Source organism: Taeniopygia guttata, chromosome 14 (assembly GCF_048771995.1).
Source record: "Taeniopygia guttata chromosome 14, bTaeGut7.mat, whole genome shotgun sequence".
Classification (NCBI taxonomy): domain Eukaryota; kingdom Metazoa; phylum Chordata; class Aves; order Passeriformes; family Estrildidae; genus Taeniopygia; species Taeniopygia guttata.
In genome coordinates, this window is record NC_133039.1 from 8,782,863 (window position 1) to 8,801,782 (window position 18,920).

Genomic DNA, 18,920 nt, shown 5'->3' on the forward strand with positions numbered 1-18,920 from the left:
AAGAAAAAAAACTATCATTTAGGGATGAAAAAGCTAAAGTTATGGATATAGGAGTTTGCAACACCTCCAGACTATAGGGCATGACTAGGTACCATCTCACATCAACCATGGGTGCTACAAGAAACCAGGAGCTCTACAAAATATTTTGAACTTTATGTGCCCTCATAAGGACCCTGACCCTACAGAAATTCTGGCTGACAACTATGGCTCAGCAAGATTCACAGGCTTGGTCCTAAAGTTTAGGGCTTCCCAGGATTGGGACTTTTTTCTTTTCTATGGCTTGTATGACATTTCTTTCCTGGAGCTACTTCAATCCTTTTATTTAAGTGGATCCCAGAAGGCAGAGCTACAGTGCAGCAGAGCAGGACCAATAAATCAACAAAATTATCCTGAAAACAGACCTTCCTACACACTTTGTGATATGGTTATAAAAAACTTATTTGACAGAAGGTCACCCCACCAAGCCACAGTCGCATATCTGTGCTCCAGCTTCCTTCCTGAACCCTGTGCTCTGCATCCAGCACTGTCCAGGGCTCTGAGCAGGCCCTGAAGCCATTCCTCCCTCTGATCCTTTATTTAAGCAGCAAACTTTGAGGGGAGAGCTAGAAGAAACTCCTGGCTCCTGCACACTATCAGCAGTTGTGCAAGATGCTGTACTTGTCTCTAGAAATGAGGTTGGGGGAAAAATTAGAAAAGGGATATAAGCTGTCTGTAGGAAAGGAAAAAAAAGTATGACTGCAGCCTATACGGAAACAGAATTGTCTTGTACTGACAATACATGAGTTTTCTGCTTAAAGTGAAACTAAACTTGGCACAGATGAGCCTGGTCCAAGCAGCACAGGGATGTCTCCTACTCCCTCTCTCTCTGTCTCTTGTCCCTCCCAGCACATTCTCCTGAGCAGTGGGAAGCCACTGGAGCTGGTTTGCCCTCACTGTGGCCATTAGCTGCACTTAGAACAGCATGGGTTCAGCTGTGCCCCCCAGGCTGGCTGCTGGAGGGAGGAGGGAACAAGAATGCAGCTCTTATTAATTCACTTCTTTTGGGACTCAGAATAATTCCCTGACCCTACTAGCCTTCGGGGAGTTACTCCTCTTAATTCATGTGCCCCCACTGCAATTCTTCCTGGCAGCAGAGAGGAGGGGGAGAACAAGTAGAAAGGAACAAGGAGGGAGTAGGTGCTCAGCTGAACCTTTAAGAGGATGCTCTTTCACTGCTTCCCACCCCAACCACGCATAGCTGGCATGGCAGCTGGCAGGTGGAACCACCAGAGCTCCCAGCACAAACCCAGGACACCCACGTTTTACTTGCACATGTCATCTTGGAGTCTCTCCATCTCTGAAGAGGGCCCAGCTGCTTTTAAAGCTGTGCTTTTGTTTGTAAAAACCTACTCGAGTTTTGTGCATAAAACTAAACCAGCCCTCAAAATAACTCTGGTTATTCAGCCAAAATTTTATTCACGTTGGAGTGGTGAAAGTGGGTGTCAGCACGGTTCTGAGTGAGCACGCTGCATGTATAGGCACAGAGAGCTTCAGGGGGTTGTGAGCATATTTCCAAATGGAATATAAACAAGAGTTCTTACTCATAAACATGGATCAGAACACTAAATGTTTTCCCTGTGAAAAGTCAGTACTGCTCCTTATCTGGAGACTTGCATAGTTTCTGCTTGCCAAAGTAAAATATGTCATAGATTCATGAGACTGAGGAACTATATTCTGGTATTTCATGACCAGAGTCACCCGGCCCAGAGCAATCAGATGTTCAGATGTCTCAGGGATCCTTTATCTCTTGGTGAACCAAGCCTCTGTGTCTGCAGTTCCCTGGTCATACTGCAGGTTCATCAGCTGGGAATCACAGCCCTCTGCATTGTCACCCTGCCCTGTGTTGGCACAAACATCCAGTAGGAAACATGAGCTGTGCACACTGCATTCCTCCTCTGCTTCAGAGACTTACTTGGTTAACGTATTCTTTAGGGATGATGTTTAACTCCCATCAAAGCTCTTCTGATAAAAACACTTAGCCTCAGCTATCAGCAATCAGATAATCAGACTTTCTTCCAAATATGCAGAAAAGCTCACATCTCACAGGACACAGGAATTATCAAAGATGTTGGCTAGGCAAAGATAAAATTTCCACTTGTTTGAAGTGGTTCTGAGCACCTAAAACCCTTTTGCAAATCACAGTCATGCTGTCTCATGCTCAGCCAGGAGTGCTGGGTGTCTTGTTGAATCTGCTGATTACTGTGTCACTAATGCAGTTTGATCATTGCCCAGGCACAGCCGTGGATGTTCTTTTCCAGCCAGAATGAGAATAAACTTTAATTTTCTTTAATCTCAAAACCTGAGAATTCTACAAGAGCATTTGTGTGTGTGTCCCCAGGAGTTACCACACCAAACTGGGCCCTCCTGGCTGTGGTTGCAGACTAGCTATAAATGATTACTGCTACACTTGGAGACTGCAATCATAAAATATTTCCCCCTGCTCCTGCACTCTCTGCTCTCTCCTGTGTTTGGGATAAACCAACACCACACAGAGGGCTTGATCCCCACCCCAACTCTTGCACTGCCAGCAGGATTCTTCATGTAGCCATGATGCAAAACTGCCCCAGGTGAAAGCCATCCCTGGGTTTTTCTGTGCTGAAGTGGGTCCCCCCTCCTGGGGCACAGTGTGGTCTGTGAATGCTGGTCACAGCAGCGAGGAAGAGGCAGTGCAGGCCAGGAAGAGGAGCTGGTGGTGGTTGGCCCTTCCTGCAGCACTACCAGCTTCCAGTGATGGTGAAGCTGTGACACTGCTCAGTAAGGAGCAGTAATTCTGCTGCCTTCTGTCATCTTCCCTGCAGAAACAAAAAATAAGTGGTAGACAATACAAATGTGAAAAGTCATGTTATGTAGAAGTAGTAACAGGATTTTTGTGTAATTGGTTAGGCCTTTATTAAATTTTCTGGCAGTAAATCATCATGGAGAAGATATATTACAGCTTTCTGCAATTCAAGGAGATTATTTTCTGTGGAGCCACTTTTATGCAAGCTTGAGTTAAAAATGGAAAAACAAACAACCTGGCAGTGACTTGGAGGTATGGGAGGGAAACACAGTTCCCAAGGTCTTAGAAAAGGAGGCTGCTGTGAGAAGCCATCTGTTTACTGTGTCCTCAGCAGGACTGTACAGAAAAGTCCCCTTTAGGCACTGCAGTTATTAACAAATGTAAAGAAGCAGTAACTGAGTGGGGGAACATGGTTTCAGTCTAGTTTTTTTTCCTTTTATGGTAAAGCTGCCAACTTGCTGTTTCATTGTGATAAACCATCTGATTTTGTTTGTGATTAAGCAGAACTAACTGGTCTATCAAGAACAGAGGGGCAAGAATTCTTACAGGCAAACTGGAGGTGTTTGGTGAAAAATGTAGGCAGATTCCAGAGACAAACCAACTCTGCTGCATGTTTAGGAAAGCTCATGAGGTTTATAATGTAAGTGTAGGTCTCTATTAAAAATTGAGGACAAAATTTTAAAACAATGTTTAAACATATAATATAGACACACAGGAGGTAGATGATACTCTTCCAGGTAGGGTCAAATTTTCTTAAAAGGCATTAGCCAAAAAGATATTAGAATCTAGAATGCCTATTTTGTTGCTTTTTAAGCCCCAGGAATTTTATTTAAGGAGCTTTATTTATACAACTCTTTCTGTTCTGACAGATCCAGCCACCTAAAGTTGCAGACTCACAAAAGAGGACAGAGTCTTTTCTATTCAGAATGAAACATTCCAGAACAGAAATAGGATTAATCGAATGGGAGAGACTTTGAAAGTATCTGCAACTCAGGTCATAACAGAATAGGACTGGGCTTCCTGATACTTTTCATCCTTAGAGTTGCAATTAGAACTGGTGCAGGAGACAGAATAACATCTGGAATTCCCCCTCTGTGAGTGTGCACAACACAGTTTGCCAGCATGTGGTTTCTCCCATGGTTAACCTATCCCTGAGGACATTTGGTGCAACTTCTGACCTTTCTAATCCTTCCTCTGCTCTTCCACATCCCCAGGCTGCCCCTGCACTGGCACTCACACAAACGCCTGTGGTGGGCCGGTCTGTGAGACACCTTTGGGAGCCTTCCCCTACTGAGGAGCAAAAGCAGGGCAGCAATGGGCAGCAAAGAGTAGTGAGAAAATACTTGGCTTGGAGACCAGTTTTTTCTAATGTTCCCTGAGCTCAGAAATTCCACTGGCAACTCAGTATCAAGAGTCATTTTTATTTTCTTTATGGTATTTATGGGTTAGTGATGCAATATCAATATATGCCCATGGTTTCTATTTACACAACAATGTATTTTCAGCAAAAGTTCTTCTATGCTCTCACTTTTTAAGCTTAAAAGAAAGCCTAGCTGATACCCTGCAGTGAAAAACAAATATGGCTCACAGCTCCTCTCCTCCCAAATGTTTGTGTGGAAGAGTCCTGCAGTGCTGATTGCTGAAAAATACCTCCAATAAAAATGAGGAATGAGTAATTTTGTACCAATTTACCAAACAAAGCAGTTAAGTGGCACCATTTGTTGTGTGGCGATCGATAAAGCAGTTCATATTATAGCTATTGAGGAACTGGGAGTAAAACAGTTGTTTAATATCAATCCAAGCCATTGCAGAATCCTCTAATTCTTAGATTGGCTGTGGGCCAGACAGCAGTTACAACTTCAGAGCATAATAAATTGGTTTAAATAGGTTTAAACTATCTCATGATATTTATGACATACAGGGTCAGCAATAGGTATTCCTGCAAGTCAACCCACACACTGAGCAAAAGGAGCTCATGTCTGAACCTGTGAGCAAAGGTTGGCACTGGCTCTGCTTTGGATAAATAATGCCAAACCATACAGAAGCACTGGATTCTGCCTAGTTATCTGCCTCAAGTCTCAGATGTGTAAACTATGCACACTTTTCAAAAATGTATTTGACCTGCCTGGGAATTATTTTCCTAAGTCAGAAGACTATTTTACAGTCTGTAAAGGCAAACTGACAGTCTCAGTCAAAGAAGGGCAGACTTCAGGGCTGGTGCTGGTTGCTCAAGGCCTTGTTTAAGTCTGCTTCCAAGTAGTTCCAGGGCTGGAAATGCCACACCTCTCTGGGAAAGTTGCTCTGGTGTTTAACAAATGAAGGAAACAGTTGTACTTTAGAATGGATCACAGCAAACATGCCCATCCTGCCTTTTGGCAGAAAAATCTGTGTAAAAGTTCTGAAGGTAGAGAAAAACTCCGACTCCGAATGAATAAGCAGGGAGGATTGCTCCAAGAGCAGATCATGGAGATGGGATGCAATCCTAACCCTTCCTGCAGCATTACAGAACTCTGGACACTGGTGTGCTGAAACCTCTCACATGCCTCACCTAGCAGAAATGGAAACTTTGGTCCTCCTTTTTATAAATCTGGATCCCAAATATGTTTAATGGTCTGTTTATAGTAAAAAACATGAAGAATACTTACATACTTGTTGACATGATCTTGTATAACCTAAAGTATCTTGTTTTATCTTACTCTTTGGAAGATCTTCCAAAGAAATTACTTGTTCTCTTGATAAAAGTTGTCTCTCAGTCTGAAATGAAATACAGGCTAAATTATTCAGGTTTTTAAACTGCTTTGCTTTCAAAAGTCAAAGCTTTGCATGACCAGCTTAAAACATTTTAGTTGTTGATGCCTTGTCTGTCCAGACTTTGTTTCAAGTGGGCTGCTGGACACAGTTCATAAGCATAGTAAAAACTTGAGTTTCAGGTTTGAAATTTTGTTATAATCTTCTTACAGAGAGCCTGATCTTTTTGCTGTCCTCATTACAGTTCATCTCTAATGGAATTTACAAAAAATATCTTTGACCTCTTAACCTTTTGTTCATTTATTGTACAAAATATTTCCATTAGAGATGGTTATTTAAATTCAAGGGCAAATTAAATAAGATGTGAACCCAGTACTTTTTACTAATCATGGTCAGCCAGATTTCAGAAGGTCTAGGCTGTTCAGTGTAAATCCTTATAAATATAAGTGCTTCTGTCAGGAAAACCATTTTCCCTAATTAATGGATTCTTTTTCTTTATTCACAGATAGAGAAGACCAGTCTATCCTGTGCACGTAAGTAAACTCATCTATTTTAGTATATCTCAATGTCAAAATATCTTTATTCAAAATTGATTTGAATTCTATTGGAATGGACACATTCTCCTCACCTTCAGTAAGCTTGAACTCCAGTCCCAAACCTACTTCATTAGATAGACCTGTTCATAAGATAAAGAGCAGGTATCAGTGTCACAGGAAATCTTTAATGCATAAAATTATTTCTTTAAGTTGACTTTGTAAACTTAGAGATTTAACAGTTTACAATGAACTACTGGACAGTGTGGTTAGTGCTCCACAAAATCCCATTTGTTTGTCATTCCTGCCTGTTTTGAAAAATCACTCAAAATGTTGGACAAGGATCTCCTGCTTGACCCTCAGTTTTAACTCTCTTTCCATTCTTCTGTTGCTCATTAGTTGGTTTTATTTGCTTGAATGTCATCAAGAATGCTTTTGACAAATTTTTGTCTCTGTTAAATCAGGCATTTTCCAGTTTTCCTGATAGAAGATCAGATTTGATTCTATGTAAATGCTAATACATTGGCAGAGCTGGCATGTGCATTATTTATAGCAGGTTCATGCAATGATGCTGTAATCTGGCAGGTTTAGGTTATCTGAGAAAATGTGACTACTGACTGAATACACATTTACCCTCAAAAAAACACTGCTACTGATCACCAGCCATAACATTACTTTTGACTGCCACTGCTGACTGGAAAAAAATTATCACCAAATAAAAATTGTATACTGTGTCTGGTACCACAAGGGCTACCATCGCTCTAACCTCTGTTACAAGACTTCAGTATTTGTAGGTATACCAATCAAAAATCTGCCTCCAAATGCATTAATACCAACAAGAAATTTAAAATTCCTGCCATGATGAAGTAAAAATTGACCATCACATTCTTCCCAGGATGAAACATGTCATGGTTATGAAGACTAATTTACAATATGCATTTTTTTCCTTCTATTTTTGTACTTTAGTTTATTTTTCCACTAGTAAATCTTCTTTTAACTTTGGAACATTGGTACTTTCAAGAAAGAGACTTTCTTTTGCAAATCTATTCCTTTTTGTTCATGAAAATCCATTAAAAGATCCACTTCTTGCGGTTACCATTTATTGAAATTACCAGGCCATCCTGATGGAAACCTGAAGTGTTTCACACCAGTAGTACATAAAATAGAGAAACTTAAATGTTTTTCCATCCAGTAATACATAAAATAGAGAGAATGAAATGCCTTTCCCATTTTGAAAACAGCACAGCAAGTGATTCCTCAAGATGCTTGGAGTAATTACTGTATGTTGGATGTGCATCATAACCCATAGCTTAAAACAGTCCTTACACGTCTTCTAAAGCAAAAAGATTGGCCAAGCTAAAGCAAATGTACACAACTTTAACCACTACTGGTTTAACATTCTTGTTTGCCTTATTTGTGCAAAAAGAAGAAAGTTCACTTGGCTTGCAGTTTGGCAGCTGTCAAGTTGAAGTAATTTGCTGTATTTTATAGAATTGTTGGAAATTATAAGAAATTATCTTCTGGCCTAAAATGTGTAACAATAATTGAAGACTTTATGGCATTGATCAGCCAGGATTTTTTTCTTTAAATAGCTCCAGGCTTGAACTTTCCAAAGGCCTGGTACTTAAATTGTAAAAGAATAGCTTTAAGGATTCATATGTATCCCCTGAAATGCTCCTGGGACACAGGCAGGGGGGAAGATGTGAGAACTGAGCCTGTTTCTGTGTTTCTGACTGTAAATATACCCATTCTCAGGACTTCACCCTCACCTCATTAAAGCTACTCTCATGTGGTTAAGTACTGTTTGCATTCTTTTACAATCCCTACCATTTGTGTGATTAACCATGGTATGTTTAAAATCTCCATCTATCTTCAATACTCATGGGTTCCAGTGCTTCCTCAGAATTCCCTGTCTTTCCAGTTTTCATTCTTTTCTCTACATTTCATTAATAACCACACTCATCCTGCCCTTGGCCTCCTCTCCTCTGTGCACACACATCCTTTTGCCATTAGCTCTTTCCCATGGGTAGCATCACTGAACATCCTCTGGTGTCATTCCCTGCCAGCTGCTCTCTGGCCCTTTACAGTCAGCCTCAAAATCCCACATCTTCCTCCAATGGCAGTAGAGGCACAAGCCCTCAAAGGAGACTTCTGGCCACTTGTTTGATTTCTAAAGACACAAGTGGATTCTCCTGGAGTTTTCAAAATGTTTTTGCAAAAAATTACCTACATGAGTTTCAACAATTGCCTCATAAACCTATCTGATCTTGGGGTTATCATATTTTAGATATTTTAGCCGCTTCCTGAAAAGAGCAGGTAGGGTATTTTCTAGAAAGCCAATGTGGCTTAGAGGACTGTGCACAAGTTCCAGTTTACAAAAATGCTACCTTAAATAAATGTGAAAATCTGATCAAAGTTCCGTGTGTTTGGGGTATTGTGAAGCCCATGGAAACAAGTACTTGTGAAACACCTGTACCTATAATCAATACCTTTTCTTTACCTTTCTGGTTTTTAAAATATGCATTTAGTTTGAATAGCTTCTATAAAAACAGGAAAGTAGCAGGGTCATATTTCAACTTAATTTGATATGGGAACAGACAAAACATTGAGTGGGGCAGTGACCATTCTGCCCTTTTCCCATTCTTCCCCTCTCTCTCTCTCTCTGGGCAAACTCTCCAGAGCCTCACCCGACCATAAGACTCAAGCCCATTTCTTTCCCTGATGTGCATCAAGAAGCAAAATCATCCAGAACATCTCCAAACTGCAAAGCCCCATTAGTCAAAAGACTTGTCCAGGAGAGGGCTCAACTCCTTTGAGATTTCCCAGCTCAGTAAATCTCCAAGGCTGGAGCTGGCAGTGGCTGCTGCCTGGCCCCTGTCCCACACAGATATCTCGTGGAGCTCCGGGCAGAGCTGGCGCTGACGCTGCTCCGCGTCCTTTGGGAATTGTTTTGTAAGTAAACCCATAGGATCAGTGGGCTGGCTTCTGAGACAGGTCTCCAGTGGGGTACAGCTGGTCTAGGACAAAGCTTTTCATCATGTTTGCACATCTCGTACTGCAGGACAAAGGCTGCCAAGCCCTAATGTGATTTAGAGCACCTCGTTGAGCGCCCTGTGCACAGGGGCTTCCCACAGAGCCAGCACAGCTGGATTAAGGGATGTGTGAACGGGCAATTCTTGTGGTTCATTGCTTACTGAACAAATGCTGAAAATAAATTCTGCTCTTGCTTTTCAGATGTTTCCAAAAGTGGAGTTAAGCTAAGTCTCATATCATAATATTAACATGGAAAGCTTACAAATTTTCAACAAAAACAAAAGGAAATACACTTTTAAAATTATTTTTTCTCAGTTGTTCTCAAATGTACAAGAGTCCTAGTTACACCACAGGCTCAACCCCAACAGTGGGGCCAACCTGCTAGTGATACTTTGTTCTTCTTTGGAAACATATTCTCAGCTGGAATAATTTTCATTTAAGGTGAAAGTAATGGAGTCATGGAGGATTTTGTAGCTTAAGAGGTATGAAAACTCTGTTATAGCTGAGGACTACATATATGAGTTTGTGTGCTTTAAATCCTGTAGTGAGGTCCTAAAACAATGACTGGCAAGCAGCAAGGGAAGAATAAGTTGAAGCTATACCCCATGTTGTGAGAGTGGTATTCTTAACAGAGCAAGCCTGTTAGCCTAGTGGAGCCCTTTGCTCTGGGAAAGCCAAAGAGTTTCTTAGGAGGAAAACTCGCATAGGAAGTAGCTAAAGTACTGCTGTTGGGCTGCTCAGAACTGTGCAATGGGACTTGCTTTGGATCTGTTTTTTTGCACTGGCCATCTGAACTGGGTGCAAAGAACTGCACTGGGAGTAAATGTGCTTCCTTGGGTATGGCAGGAAAAATAATTATTTGGGAGGCTTCAATTAAACAAATGGTCATTCTGCTTCCTAAAGATGATGACTAAAAAAATGGTAACAGCCTTTATATGGTGATCACCTACTTGGAACAGAATTAAGTCTGAGGAAAATGGGCACTCAGAAGAAAGGAGAAGATGCCTACTGGGAGGAACCCCATCCTGTATGGTCCATGGCAAAATTACCATTTTTGCAGGAAAAGACCCATCTTTAAAAATTCAGTCACTGAGCTTAAGAGAGCAAGTAGATTTTAAAACATGTGGGATTTCTCATACCACCTCACAATGGGAGTTGTCTCTGCCTCCTCAGAAATGACAGTACTTCAAGGCAGATGCAGAGAAAAAACTTGTTCTGCATGACAAATTCTGTTGCTACTCAATAGCTCAAGGAAGAATTTCATCCACCTGTGAAGTGAACCAAGATATTCTCATGACCTCCTCCTCTTGGGTCTCCCTGGGTAAACTCCTTGCTATTTCAAGGCATTGACCTGACCTAGCCATTCCTCCTCATTAGTACATTTACAAACACATGGCATTTTGTCACTGAGGGCAAATCAGACACCATATGGCTGTGATACATCCTTCAGAGTATGAGGGCTACTAATGTTAAATGGATACTTGTTTATCAGAACTCTCTGTTGTCACAGATGTTTTCGACTGATGTGATATGTTGAAAATCAGAGGTATTTATCAGCTAGAGACATTATTCTTCATTACATATTGACCTTGGAGCCTTTTTTTCCTAATTAACCTAATGCAGTTAAGGTTCTGCATGTTTTCTATTCCACACTGAGGAACTTTTCTATTTCAAAAGGAAGTTAAAGCCTCCAAATGTGTCTGCAGAAAACAGGAAAGCCTGTGCAGAAGCAAAGAGTTAAAGAGCATTACAGTATGATGGGATAATTACAAGTAAAATGATGCCATATATGGTAATACTCACAGGGATTCAGGGAAAAACCGAAAGATGGGCACTGTTGCCCTGGGAGAAAGGAAATGCAATGATGATATGATGAACTACAAATAACCCTTAATAAAATGGACTAGTTTAAAGCCCGGGGTTTGTTTGAAGAAAGTGTTTTGGTTGGGGTTTTTTTTCCAAAGAAACAAAGATGTAAGGTAGATTTATTTGAAAAGTTTGTGTGCATATGTCTTCAGACTGGTGTGCTTGGTTTGGAATTATTCCCAGTACACTTAATTTTTATCCATAAAACATAGAAATGTTTTAGCACTAAAGCCCAGGCACAGATGAATCCAATCTCAAAACTGTGCAAATTAACCCAGGTCTTGTGAAAAGGAATCTACTAATCTCACTTATTTGTGGTTCAAACTTGAAAAGCCAGAAGAAACAGTTCTTATCATGTTGTACCTCAGGCAGGAATTGTTTCCTAAGGTTTATATCGATGTCATTCTGTATTGAAAGTTCTCTCCAACACTTCTCCATATTTTTATGTCCATTTATCACTGGTCCTTTGGTAGGGAAAATTAATTCCTGTATTTCCTAATTAGGAAAAGAAGCAGAACTGCATTGGATTCAGCTAAATAGTTTCAGACTCAAAAGAGCTGATAAATATCTCTGGGATTTTTGAATGTATTGTTCTTTTATTTTTCTAAAATCTATTTTATGATAGATCCAAAGAAAAAGGGGTCCAACTTAGATGGTTGCTCTCCTCACAGCACCAGCTCAGTTGAAAGACCTCGTTTGCTACAGCCACTTTGACTGCTAAGCAGGACAGTACAAAAATATTTTTGTCCATATAATCGTCAGAGCCAGAGGTATCTGAAAGACATAAGATGATATAATGTAACAATTAGGGAGGAAAATTGAATGGAAATTTCTATTGAGAAAAGCCTCTGTCGATCTGTACTTTGAAAACCACTCTTACTTTAAGAGAGAGTTTAAGAGTTGTAAATAAACTTAACCTGGAAGTCTTCCAAGAGAGAAGAAGTTACCACTGCCTTCCTGCTTCCCAAGGGACACTGCATGGAGCAGAGCTGGGGTGCCAGTTCTGCTGGTCAGAAAATCTCCACAATGTCCCTCATTACCCAGGGAGCAGGGACACCTCAGGCAGTTCCATTCCTGGTCCCACTGAATTCAAGGAGCATCTGAATACAAAATTCAGATGAGGCAGGATCAAGCTGTTACTCTACTTTAATGCCAGAGTTTCAGAAGAGAAAACCATTGTATTACTGCCGATGTTTTCTTTTACTGCTGTATCACATCATAGTTAATGTTGTATGTTTTGATCTTAAAATATAAGCAGACTCCCTGCCAACTCCAGTTCTCATAAGTGCTCAGATGCTGCCAAAGCAAGATAAACTGCTGTTCAAAAATGCATCATGTTTTAGAATTCCCTTAAATGGCTCAATGTGCACTCAAAATACTACCAGGACAGAGATATGACTCTGATAATGCATTCTTTGCAGGCTGAAGTCAGGTGCATTTGGGAGGTACTGTTCTGGGGTAAATAAGAACTGAGCTGGGCAGTTTCCAGTTCTGTTTGTATACACTATGTACATCTACATGGCAGAAGGACTCCACTGGTACCTACCTTCTTTTGTGTTATTTTCTTTCCCCTCAGAGGTGAATCTGGTGCTGGCAAGACAGAAAATACCAAGAAGGTCATTCAGTACCTGGCTGTTGTTGCCTCATCACACAAGGGCAAGAAGGACACCAGTGTCACTGTAAGTGAGCTCCTCCATCCCCAGCTCTTCCCCAGGCCTGTGCTGAGGTCACTGCAGCTCAGGGACTGGGGCTGGTCAAACAGTGGCATATTAAGAGTACACAATTACATCACAGCTCTATATTTATAGAATAAAAAAATTTGTTTGACACCATCTTAGGCATCAAATCAGAATGTACCTAGGGAAAACAGAAATATTCATCATTTTCCATAGGCATAGCACCTATTTATATCCCAGCATGAAGGCTTTGAAGGTCTGCCTCAAGACTCAAGTCCTTGTTTTACCCTTGACCTCTGCCAACTGAGAAGTTTGGGAAAGCCTGTAACTTACACATTGTCCAACTGTATCACAAAAATGTATACCAGCATTTAAACTTCCAAAGTTTTCATTGGATTTGTTAATAATTTTTCTTACTAACTAGCAAAGAGTCCCAGTATAAAACTTGTCTTTTTTTTTTTTTTACTGCTCTGTCAGAGGTAGCAATTTTGAAAGGCACAATTTTTTCAAAGTGCTTTGTTCCTTCAAAATGTGTAATGGCCTTGCCTGAGAGACTAAAGTTCATTTTCTTACTTTGAACCATATACCTGTCCAGTTCCTGGAGACCGTTACCATGGCTGAGGCTCTCAGCTGTCTTTGTTCTTCTCAATGATAATAGTCCAGGTCCTACGTAATTTCCAGCCTTTCAAAAGTAACTCAAAACTTCTGCCAAAAAAATGAAGCAATTCACTTTTATGACAAAACAGGCTTAATTCAGGAAGACATTGTGCCTCAAATACACGATTTGGTGCAGGATAAATAATTAGTAGGGAAGTGGGAAATAAAGTAAAAATCTCATGACCACCCCTGTGTGGGGTCTCTGAGCTGCCCCTGCCCATGTGTCAGCAGAGCATGAGGTGTGCAGCCCTCCCTCTTCCCCCACAAATAACTAGGCTTTTATGTACAGTGGATTCTAATTTGGAGTAGGGGAGGGGGTAGATGTCCTTATGAGTAGTATTTTCTAGAAATCTGTGATTTAATTTAGTGGAAACAGTTCAAGACTAATGTTTAATATTTAATGTTTATGCAAAAAAAAGTAATTTCTTCCTATTGAGTCCCTGCGTAGTAGCTGGGGGTGAATGACCTTGGAGTGCCAAGGCCATCCCTAACTGCAGTTGCTGCTGACTCCTCTGGGGAATTATGTGAGTCTCAGGACAAAATTTGCCCTGAGACAGACCTGAAGGCAAATATCCATCAGAGAAGACCTGAGAAAAGGTCTAATTTGTTCTATATCATGCTGACAAATAGTAATTCAGTGACTGGGACTGCTGACACTGCAATTTCAATCATTAACATCTAATGAATAACAAAATGCCACCAGAGAAGAACTAGGGATTTATCATAAAAATATTTGCCTTTATCTGGTCCTGAGAGACTAACCTGGGACTGGATCCAAATCCCATCTCTTTGCTAAAGGATTTTTCTTTTCTTCAATTAATATGCTCAAAGTATGTTAATGATAGTTGTACCCTGCAATAGATTGTTCATATCTGTATTCCTGGTTTATTTGCATGGAAACTGTGTACTGGTTATTTTAATACAGGAAAAACAATAAAAATATCTGTCTAATGGAAATTATACTGACATTTGTTTTATACCATGTTATTCAACACAGCAAGGTCCATCTTTTGCCTACGTGAGTAACTTAGACTGTTTGATGTGTGTTTAAGGCACTGAGTGTAGATCTGCATGCTATTGTTGCACCCCAAAAATTTAGGAGAGATTTTGTTGAAATATGTTGTATGATATGATAAAAAGCAACAATAGCACCAAATGCTCTCACAAATCAACCCTAACTGTGTCAGGCCCCATGGTAAAGAATGAGGTCTGACACAGGCAGGGTCATCTTTCAAATATCACTCTCTTCTGTATCTCTGTGTGTGTTCAAATTGCCATAGTTTGAATTAAATTTCCCACAATCCTGGAAGAGCTACTCAGCCTGAAATTTAACAATGTGGTTTCTGAATGAAATATCAAAATGCTTTCTGTGCTTCAGGTTGAAGTTTTTAGGACTGTTGTGAAATAATTCCTAAACCTCACGGTGTTTGGTTTGTTTGGCTGCATGCTTTTCATTTGTTGTTGCTTGGAATTTTATATGTGCATGTAACTGTTGAGAATTGTTCACCACCACAAGAGTTAGCATGTCCTTAGCTTGCTGCTGTGGCGTGTAACAGAGCAATTCCCAGTGCAGCACCTGTCTGCAGGTGTGTTACAGGCCCTCCTCTCCATGTGCCATACACATAGCAATGCTTTGGGAATACAGGCAGGTTTGCTGGCACACTCTTGCTGTTTCTGTGCCAGGCAAGAGATTTATTTTCTTTCATGCAGTCTTTTTTGCCCCATTCTGATGGCTGCCTCACAGACTTCAGCTGTGACAGTGTTGCCCCTTAGTAAATTTAGTACTTCCTTTGACAATGTCTCTGCAAAAAAAAAAAATTGTTTCATGGTTGGCATGGGCAGCTCTGTGGAGTCTGGTGGACTTAGGGCTGCACACAGTGCTGGCCATCTGGAGCCAGAGCTTTATACCCAACTCTATGGCATAGTTCAGTTCAGTAGAAGCAGGTGGTGTCTGTCTCATTTTAACAGACGAGATTCTATTTTAGATGCCACCATCTGATTGTAGCAACACTCTTTGCTTATACTGGAGATTTTAAGTCTACAGAGTGTATCTGAACAGAGCTGCCCAGTACAGAGAATCTTCTGTTTTAGGAGTTCATTTCTTATTCTGGGATTCCTGTATGAACTTGTTAGGAACTCTTCCTTCCCTCTTCCTCCAGTTCTTGGGTAGTAAGTTTTTTAATGATACTTTTGAGGTAGCTCTCACCATTGACACAGAAGTTACAAGGCATTCAGAAGTGACATTTAGAAAAAAAATTTCCAGATTTGCACACCAATTGGGAAGCACTTTCATTTTCCAAATTATTTCATAGATTCAAACGAAATATTGCCTTAATTTCTAATTAAAATAATTTAAATTATATTTTATTATCTGTCAAGGACTTTTTCCTTTTCAGGGTGAGTTATTTGAAATATTGCATATTACTACAGAGTAGTGCTCAAAGAATAGTGTGGCAAAGTAAATGTGAATGTAAATGATCTCATACAACAGAGCTGAATGAAAAGTTCTGACAAGCTGTATACATATGCAAAATATTTTTTCAACTTCATTGGTTTGCTTAGAAATAGGATTAGGTAAATATATAGAATTAAATGCATGCTTGTTTCATTGCATGATTTGTTTCCTTAGCAATTACTAACCACAATTAACAATATAATATGAAGATTGTGTGTTTGCATGAGAATTCATTATTCTAGTTTGAAATAAATCAATGCAATTCCATATTTAACCTACGTAGCCTTGCATGGATCATTATTAATAGACGATAAAATCTGCTTTGTAGCTTTGTGCTGCATTACATTAAAATTATTCATGGCAAATTATTCTAATTATATTGTCATTTGCTAGCAAAGGGTCTCAATAAACTAACTTGGAAAAGACATGCTAGAGGTTCCTTTAAGAATATCCCTTTAAAAAATTACATTAAAATGGAAAAAATAATTGACATTGAATGACCCTTTTTTTAAGGAAGTCATGATGCTAAACAGATTAATAGAGTTTGATCTGTCATATGCAACAAGGCTGGAAAAGGGTCATGTATACAGGGCAGCAGTCAATTGCACAAATAGATAAACACCAAGTTTAATAGAGAATGAACAAATCCACATAAAATGCAGTATTCAGCAAAAAAAAAAACCAAAAAAACCAGAGACTTAAATTAGATTTCACCTTTCTCTGCCGTGTACGAGTGTTAGTTTCAAGTAAGTAATTATAAAGTTTAGTGTTAACTGCTTCTGAATGAATTTTAGGGTGAGCTGGAAAAACAGCTTCTCCAGGCAAACCCTATTCTTGAAGCTTTTGGAAATGCCAAAACTGTGAAGAATGACAACTCCTCCAGATTTGTAAGTAGGAGAATTGCAGTTCGGTCTGTGGGTCCGTGTGGGTCAACTTCAGCAGAGAGAGTTTCACAGATCCAACCCTGTTCCCTCATTGACCTTGTGGAAATCAAAGTAGAACAAAGATGTTGTCCTACCCCCACTTCCAAAGCCTTGTCCAGTAGGGAGAACTCCTTTCCCTCTAAGTGCCTCAACAAAATGTGGGGGGAATCTCTACAGAGGGAATATCAGAGAAGTTCATTCCTTTCAGGCTGTTCCACAGGTCACCCCAGCAGGAGGGAGTCAGGCATATTCTAGGGAGGGTGATGTACACATCTTATGGAACAGGCTAAATACTGGCTAATATTGGAAAACCTGGCACTGCCTGAAAGAACAGCCCAATTTAGATCTTCTTTTCATTCACAGGGCAAATTCATCCGCATCAACTTCGACGTGACGGGCTACATTGTTGGAGCAAACATCGAGACTTGTATCCTTTGCAGAGAGCTGCACCAGGCTGGCAGAAGGCACATGAACATTGCATGTCTCAGAAAACAAACACTGCTGGGGCTGCTGTGAACAAAGAGGGAGGGAAGTGTCCTGTTTGTGCTGATAGCAGCTTCTGTCCTGCTCTCAGTTTTGTGTTTTCAGGGCTCTTTTCTCAGCTACAGGAAAGGGAGCTATTCCCCAGCTTCAGGAACTGAACAGCCCATTCCTAAGGCAATAGCAAAGCACATTTTTGTGTCCAGAGGACTTGTATTGCTTGGATGCTAAATACTAACTGCCATGTCAAATTACACACCCAGAGCAGTCAGTTATGTATCAATAGCCTCAATGTATTTTTTCAGGGAAAATGGACTGAGAAATTCAGCTCAGGCTGACCTTGCTTGTCAAGTATGTTGCCTGTTCCCTTGGCTATGTTTATGAGCTAGTTTATTTTAATGAACATATTAATATGCAGGTGGTTTCCTCAGTGTTGCACTGCTCACCTTTGCATATAGAAAGTGCTTCTTGCTCCAATAAATGAGAAAGAACGATGCAGATATAAAGAAGTACCTTATCCCTAGAGTGTAGCATCAAGCAACAAAGAGTTTATCATTCTGCTCTTATTTTGATAACCGATCTTTAGGAAAAAATCATTAATATTTTAACAGTTTTGGTCTTAGCTGAAGTTTTATCTACAGCATTTTAGCTTTTAAAGGGTGAATCACTGACTGGTATTGAAATACTTACACTATTGATAACTTCATTTTTATTAGCTTATAGTCACAAGAACAGTCCATAAATATAACTTGATTTTATTGTTTTAATATCTACAATACTCACCTCAAGAACTCTTTTTTTTTTTTTTCCAGCAGCTCCACTGTATGTTGAAAGAATTATATTAGTGCTTAATTTTCAAAGTGGTTTGAATTATATTGTGACTATAAGTTTTAGATCCTGGATTTTAGAATAATTTAGGTCTATTTTGATTACTGCCATGATTACCACCATTTACCCTGCAACAGCAAGCAGGAGATGGATCTGCTGACTGTGGTAAGGATTATACCAATACCAGAGCTCCTGCCACAGAATTAGACACATATTCATGTTAGACAAGTACATGGCAAATATTTAGACAATGCTATTGATGGTTCTGAGGCTGATGGCACAATTAAGAAAGGATTAAATAATGTTATTGATTTTTTTAACACACTTTAAAAACAGATTTGCTTGAAAAATCCCGTGCAATTCGTCAGGCTAAAGATGAAAGAACATTTCACATCTTTTACTATTTGATTGCTGGAGCTTCTGAACAGATGAGAAGTAAGTTCCTTACTAATAATTCTCTCATCTCATTGAATGGTCTGAGCAATGGCTTGCCTAAGTATTTATCTTAATTTCTGTAATTATATGTCATTCAATCCTTAGTATAAACAAATGTCATAGAAATAGCTATGTATTTTAGCTATAGAAAACAATTTTCTCAAGTGAATTATAAGAAAGCATCAATTCATGTCCCCCTGTTTGAGGCAGGTTGTTTGCAGTTTACAGGATATTTTAATTTACAGGAGATGTAGACCCATTCAGATCCCATCTTGAATAATACCAAGAAGATAAATTGGGAAGAGTTATTAATTGCTTTACAAAAAAGAAATTGGGAGTTCCAATAAGAATATCAGCTCATTGTTTTAAAATAAATTAAGACAATGTATTTGCCACAGCACGTTAATACACTGTGAAAGCCACAGCTTCAGATGTATTGGAACATCATGGTTCAAATATGACATGTTT

General features: G+C 39.8%; 1 protein-coding gene across 6 annotated transcripts in view; it reads left to right on the forward strand.

Annotated features, from left to right (window-relative positions):
* Window positions 1-18,920, forward strand: part of MYH11 (myosin heavy chain 11) — a 53,399-nt gene that overhangs the window by 11,655 nt on the left and 22,824 nt on the right. For 4 of the 6 annotated variants that reach the window (XM_072935735.1, XM_072935736.1, XM_072935738.1 and 1 more), the window contains exons 4-9: window positions 6,072-6,099; window positions 12,575-12,677; window positions 14,329-14,349; window positions 16,581-16,673; window positions 17,073-17,136; window positions 18,354-18,452. In XM_072935735.1, the coding sequence (XP_072791836.1) occupies window positions 6,072-6,099; window positions 12,575-12,677; window positions 14,329-14,349; window positions 16,581-16,673; window positions 17,073-17,136; window positions 18,354-18,452 (408 nt within the window). The remainder of the gene's footprint in view (window positions 1-6,071; window positions 6,100-12,574; window positions 12,678-14,328; window positions 14,350-16,580; window positions 16,674-17,072; window positions 17,137-18,353; window positions 18,453-18,920) is intronic. The other 2 variants (XM_072935740.1, XM_072935737.1) reach the window with 1 other exon arrangement.